General features: G+C 40.0%; 1 protein-coding gene across 1 annotated transcript; it reads right to left on the reverse strand.

Moving 5' to 3' along the window:
* Positions 1 to 430: 430 nt before the first annotated feature.
* LOC143851205 (Plant protein 1589 of unknown function) lies at positions 431 to 1,514 on the reverse strand. The gene is made up of 3 exons (XM_077360548.1): positions 1,358 to 1,514; positions 988 to 1,093; positions 431 to 882 (listed from the first exon to the last, which is right to left on the reverse strand). The coding sequence occupies exons 1-3, from the start codon at positions 1,388 to 1,390 to the stop codon at positions 743 to 745; spliced, it is 279 nt and encodes a 92-aa protein (XP_077216663.1). The 5' UTR covers positions 1,391 to 1,514; the 3' UTR covers positions 431 to 742.
* Positions 1,515 to 7,222: the final 5,708 nt, after the last annotated feature.

Consider the following 7,222-nt stretch of genomic DNA (forward strand, 5'->3'; position numbering starts at 1 on the left):
TGCAGTAGAGTACGAAGGGTAGATGATTAGACGCATCCGAACAAACTGTTCATTCAAAGACCCATTGCTTAAACCGCGCCGCTAACGTCCTTCTCACTCCGAAACACATCACACAGAAATTAAAGGCAAGATAGCGACCCAGTCAAGTAAGATATTCCCACGCCAGTTATTTGTCCTTTCCGCTTTATTTTCAGCAAAAGACAAACAAAAAGGTGGAAATGCAGCCATTTTCAAATTAAAAACAAAAAAAGTGGCACTGCCATGTTTTAATAATTGCAGAGACTCAGCTTGCCTTTTCATTTTCTAATTTGGATTCTGGGAGCTTCTAGACAGCTGTTTAGATAATAAAAGACAAGTAAGTGCAATTATCAAAACAAGGTAGTGCCAATATTATTAGCCAAAAAAAAAAAAAAAACCAAACAAGGGGACAAGAGAGAATAGAGAAATTTTTTACAGAGTATCACATGTAAGATGACAAGGAAGAGATGCAGCTTCGTCTGCTACAACCCTCATCACAACAATAACCAAATCATAGAAACAGTTTCTATAGAGAGAGAGAGAGAGAGAGAGAGAGAGAGAGAGAGAGAGAGAGAGAGAGAGATAATTTTTTTACAGTGCAATACTTACTGATGACAAGGAAGAGACAGAGATTCTCTTCCTGTCCCTTTTTTAATTTGCTTTTTTGGTTGCAGAGAGAAAGAGACTTGATATAGATTACACAGAAAAAGGGTCTTTTTTCATGCTAGTCGTTGGAATCTGTAGAGGATTCCGAAACCGTGTTGAGGATTAATTCCCTTGTCTCCATGTCCGAAACCTTTTCTTCTCTTTTAAGCGAGTATCCTTCAAAGAACTCCTTGTTCTCCTTCTCTAATTCATTCCACACTAGAAAAAGTATAACAATAATACAACTTAGAACGCCCAGATTAAGAAAGAAGAAGAAAAGTGCAATAAAAAATCAAAAATCAAAAAAATTAAGGAAACAAGTACCAGTGGAAGTGATGACTGGCTTGATATTGGCATGCTTAGAGAGTGCTTCTACGCACTCTTCTTTGGTCATGTGGAAAAGAAGACACTTCTCAATCAGATGCTGCACCTAAAACACCATAATAATAATAATAAAATATTCAATCATAAAAAAAACATAAGAAGAAGATTGAAGAAATAATAGAAGGCTTTTTCTCTACATTCAATCATCAAGAAATATAAGAAAAAAGATCAAAGAACATGACCCATCAATGAGAAATATTCTTGGAAATAACTTAAGGGGTTTTCTCTAACATTCAATCATCAAGAAATATAAGAAAAAAGATTGATGAACAAGAGCAAGAAGGAGAAACAAGAGAAGGGTTTTTCTTACCATGTGGATGTATGAAGCAGATGAGTCTCCCATGATCAAAAGACACAATAGAGAGAGAGGTTGGTGATGAAGAGGAGAGAAGAAAAGAAGAGTTTTAAAGTATAGAGAAAGAGGTAGGTGGGGGCAAAGTGTCCCACGTGGGAGAGAGACGATTATTGGCTGAGACGGGATTAGACAAGATTTACATATCGTCATTCTCTTTGTAAAAGTCTCCAACCACAACAGACACCATTTTCACGTGACACGTGGGCCTCTTCATGCATGAAAATGGACACCTGTCATTTGTGGGCCCTCTATCTCTCATTTCTCTTCCTGGTTTGTTTTTTTGGGGCCCCTTTCTTTATATTGAAACTTTAATTTGTTTCCTTACTGCTGTCAAAAGATGGAATCTACGTATGGGATTTTGCCACCCAAAAGAGTAGTGACAATGGAATACACGTAGATGATAAAAATCATATACAGTGTAGATATTTTTATAGACAAGTGGAGTGACTCTGCAAGCAACCTCGCCCTAAAAGAAAGGAAATACCCACTTGCAGCATGGAATATCTGCCGTACATGTGGCACACCATCTAAGAATCTCAGTCGTTGGATGGTCCCATGTCGTATTGTTAGATGATTTGTGATACCATTCCCAATAATACACCATGGAATAATACATGCATCATGTCTTATATGGAGATCAACCAATGTTGACATTCTACTTACTTCCAAGTCTTTCAGTCCTATTTTTTTTCACTCTACTTCTACCTCGTAAGTATTTGTGGATTTGAGGAAGATTTGAGTGTTCTTAAGTCCAACTACAGATGGTGCCAAAGTAACTATTGCCTCTGGAGTCTAGAATGAAGCCAATTTGAATGGCAAACAGTGTTGAGAGGGCTCTCGAGACGAAGATCTGTAACTTGAAGAGACGTCAAAAAACTCACCGGAGTTTGGACTCCAAGGAGGCTCTCAGATGCTTAAATTAGAAAGGGTAACATAAACGAATAGAGCTCTGTGCGGGCTCAGTGAATGCTAGAGAATGAAATCAAGATCCTGTCCTCAGTTAATTGCAAAAGTTGCCTCTCTAAACCTCTCTTCAGATTGGCAAGCTTTCCTAGAATTTCAGTTACCAGGATTAATCTATGGGAGTGTGATTGAAGCTGTAGCTTTTAGGGTTTCTACAGGAGTTGTGAAATTACCACTCTATCACTGGTGATTTGGGTCCATGCTTGCCATGTGTCCGCTAATTGGGTGCCGATTTTTACCCACAACACCACCCATATATAACACTTGAGTTTAAGGCATGTTTGGCAAATGTGAAAATTTATTCCATAGAATATTCGTGGCCCAATTGTGCAAAAGGAGCTGAGGAGGGATGGGAGGAGACTTGAGACGGAAAGAGTGGAGAGAGCATGAGAAGTCCCTAAAACTCAATGGGAAAAAAAAATTGCACTACTTCAAATTGGGTTTGTTTTTCGTGTTTTTCATGGGCGCTTTTCATGCTCCCTTCACTCCCACGATCTCATGTCGCTTACTCTCCACCTACCTCTTACAATTGGCCCCACTAATATTCCCTGGCATATTATTTAATGATTGCTAAACATGCCCTTAGTGTTTTTTTAACCAAATCACTTGGCTTTTATATATTTATACTATTAGTGTTGGAGTTCAATAGGTAAGTACATTTGTGTGTGTGTGTGTGTGAGTGATTAGAGTCAATCTTATGGAGATTGACATCTTGCTATAGTTATTTCTAACACCCTCTCCCTCAAACTCATAGTGGGAAAGGCAACAATGTGGCAGTCTCATAGCCAACTAATTTGTTTAGTAGGAAGCCCACAATAGTGAGGAATCAGTAAGTTGACCACACTATAACAAATTGAATCTTGATGGAGTCTCAAGATTATCTCGTTCTCTAACAAAATGATAATCTACCCCTAGATTGACGACTACATAATTAGGACCGATGTTGTCATAGAGCAAGATAGACGGTCTTGAGAAAAATACCCATGTCACAAAGAACAGATTGAAGTCGGCAAAGATCAACAGTAGTGACAATTAAAGCAAGATATATACTACAATCAAGCTAGAGGTGTTTGACGGCCTATGAGAACACTAAGTGATGATGCTCAAATATGTCCAAACGATCGGATGGCTATAACGTCTATTTCGATCCCACCTACTGTTGGTTCTATCCGTGACCTGAACCCACAGATGACAGGTTAGGGACCACTAAGAGTCGGAATTCCCCGGGAACCCTCGGCCCTCCGACGCTCAAGTCAGTATTGAGATCAATAGAATGAGAGCCTGACACAAGGAAACCTCTTAGCACACAATGATTCTTCGTGATATGGAACAAGCTCACAATGGCTTCCCCGATATTTCGCTTGTTGGCGCATATTACGGGAGAGGGCAGCGTCAATCATAGTAAGGCTTGATTGATTCCAACCCTTCTCTCTCCTTCTAAATATGGGTTTTTTTTTCTCATATAAGATGTTTTCTACGTATAAGGGATGTTCCCATATATGGTGTATATACTATGTATAGCTGGGATCTCTTCCCAAAACCACTATTCTCCCTTTTCTATATATAATGTATTCTTCCATGTAAGAATTGATAAGTGAGAAGAAACAATAAACGTAAGCTTCCAAATTTTCCAGCACTGTTGCATGGTTATAAAAGCTTTCTGTAAAATAACTGAAATACACCATATTTGATTGAAGTGATTAATGAATATTATTATAAGGGCAGTGATATGCCCCCCCCCCCCCCCCCCCCCCCCCTTCTGATGGCTATTTTCTGTTAGGAATAGATTTTCCTATTTAGATGCTTTCCTTATTTATGTTATTGCTATCTTATATTAAGTTTCCTTATTTCCTTTTTCCTATTCTATTGATTTCTATTTCCATATTTTGCTTTATCTAATTTCTATATAATGTAGATGTCGTATGGCTTTTGAGAAAGGAATAATCAAATTAAGTGCAGTTTGCATATTGGAGGTCGAGTTTCCTCGACTTAACTCATTGGAGGCTTGAGTTTCCTCGAATTAACTCATTCTATCCATTTTTTCTATCTTCTTCTTCCCTATTTTCTCTTTTGATAGAACGGTGTTCTATCAACTTGGTATCAGAGCACTTCCTGGTGGATGCCTCTGACGCGCCTTCAAAAGAACGAGCTCGGTATCAGAGATTTGAAGGCTTATTCCATGGCTGCCGGGAACAAGAATGGTTCGTCATCAGAAGAACAAGCCTTGGAAGCGAAGTTGAAAGCTGAAATCATAAAAGAACTCGATGCGGTTTATCAGGCGTGATTCAACAACATTGAGACACAATTACAAAAGATCACGGATCTTCTTCTCCAAACCCGTCCATCACCTGAGCCAACCATTACTCATGACAATTCGGGTGCAGGGCTTAGATCTGTCACCACACCGGATTGACGGGACGAGGATCGTGTTCGTCAGGAAGGTGACTTCGACGTTGAACGAGAACAATACTGTCCCCGTATGAAGATAGACTTCCCACGATGGGATGGTAGTGATCCAGAGGGATGGGTGACACGAGCAGAACATTTTTCTGATTCTATCAAACTCCCATCGACCAACGGGTTACCATCGCCTCCATTAATTTAGAAGGTGATGCCATCCAATAGTTCAAGTGGTTTGAGGGGATCTATCACGGATCTCCAAACTGGAGAGAGTTTCTAGATGGATTCTTAGTACGTTTTGGCCCCTCCCAGTATGAGAATGTTCACGGCGAGTTAGCAAAGATACGACAAAGTACGACAGTCTTAGAGTATCGAAGCCGTTTCGAACGACTCGCCAATCATGCACAAGATTGGTTGGAACCTCAGTTAGTGGAAACATTTATTGAAGGACTTCGCCCGGAAATTTGGCGAGAAGTCAAGATGTATCGTCCTCGCACGATGACGACAGCTATCCCTTATGCGCGATTGCAGGAGGAAAGACTACATGAAGATATTTGACGTTCGTATGATGGCTTTACTGGCCGACCCCCTGATCTTCTTCAAGAAGGTCCCATAGAATCCACGGGTCGCAACATGTATTTGAAGCGATTGACGGAAGAGGAACTCAAGGACCGAACGACTAAGGGGCTATGTTGGCACTGTGATGAGAAATGGCATAAGGGTCATCGTTGCAGACAAAAACGGTTGTTGATGATCGAGCCAGCTAGTTATTCCGAAGACGATGATGAGGATAATCAACCTTGAGGATAAGGTTGAAATTAAGGGTGGGGGAGTGTTAGGAATAGATTTTCCTATTTAGACGCTTTCCTTATTTATGTTATTGCTATCTTATATTAGGTTTCCTTATCTCATTTTTCCTATTCTATTGATTTCTATTTCCATATTAATTTTGCTTTCCCTAATTTCTATATAATGTAGATGTTGTATGGCTTTTGAGAAATGAATAATCAAATTAAGTGCAGTTTCCATATCGGAGGTCGAGTTTCCTCGAATTAACTCATTGGAGGCCTAAGTTTCCTCGAATTAACTCATTCTATCCATTTTTTCTATCTTCTTCTTCCCTATTTTCTCTTCTGATAGAACGGTGTTCTATCATTTTCCCCCCTTTACCAGAAATCGTTAACTTTTATGCTTTTGGAGTTAACGGTTATTCTACACCCCTTCATAGAAGTTAACGGAAACTGTTATAAGGGGGGGGGGGGGGGGGGGGGGGGGGATATCACTGCCCTATTATAAGCTTTCTAGAATAATCATCTAACGCAATTAGGAAGTTTTGTTCTTCATTCACATCGATCAGTAGTCCATTACAACTGCAAAAATGTGTCGTTAACCTCATAATTTTACTAATTATTCAAAGGGGCCTTTTGGATACATGGATTTTATAATCCAAGATTGTAAAATCCCGGACTTTACAAAGCTAAAACCTGGATCTTATACATAAAGCCTGGAAATAATCGGCTCATCCTTAATGTGGCTGAGGGTCTCTGTCACACACTATAATGTTTCTGGATAAGGGGCTAAGGGAATGCACATTTGACAATTTTTATATGTTGTGTGCACATGAAGTCTAGTATTTTTCAAAAAGTACTAGGGGCCTACTTCATAGGATGGTATAAATTGTTCAATTGCTGGCCCACAATGTAAATAGGCTGCATCTCTTAAATCATCTCGATAGGACGATCCTAACGGTCTGATCTACAATGGGATTGCCCGTTATAGAAACCTCTAGAGATCGGTGGGTTAGGATCATCCTATGGAAATGATTTATGCGGTGCAACCTAGTTACTGTGACCCAACAAATGAACAGTTTGGATCATCCTATCATGTGGGCCTCAGTACTTTTTAAAAATATTGGACTTCAAGCGCACTCAGCATATAAAATCTTAGGGATTAATTGGGATTTTCAAAGTAGAAAGCGACCTTTTGTTGGGGGATGCAATTTATTAAATCACTAGCATTCTTGGGCCATCCTATGCATCGGTGTAATATACTGGGCCCCACCCATTAGAACATGCGCTGTAAATAAATAGTGGCCGCCCTACTACATCAAATATGAGGTGTGAATTGTGGGCTCCACCCAATGCATGGGTTAGGGGGAGATGGGGAGCCCAACCTATCAAAACATGAAGTGTAAATGTATAGGTCCCAACATGCCATAACAACCATTCTCTGTCCCTTGGACCACATTCCCAGTGTCGCCCCTGATTATGACCATGCCTTAAACTTCAACCATGAGCAGAGACAAATTGGGTCGTGAAAAGTGTGTTGTGCATATCAGTCTGAGCAAATTGAGAGGTGTTATCTCGTGATCCATGAGAAGAGAATGTGACATCAAGAAGTCATGGAGGCTTAGGATGGACGTAGAGAGCATTGACAACCTACTCATTCTCAGGTCCA

The sequence above is a fragment of the Tasmannia lanceolata genome, unplaced genomic scaffold (genome assembly GCF_043159265.1).
Source record: "Tasmannia lanceolata isolate RefF3 unplaced genomic scaffold, GAP_Taslan_0.1 ptg000018l, whole genome shotgun sequence".
Classification (NCBI taxonomy): domain Eukaryota; kingdom Viridiplantae; phylum Streptophyta; class Magnoliopsida; order Canellales; family Winteraceae; genus Tasmannia; species Tasmannia lanceolata.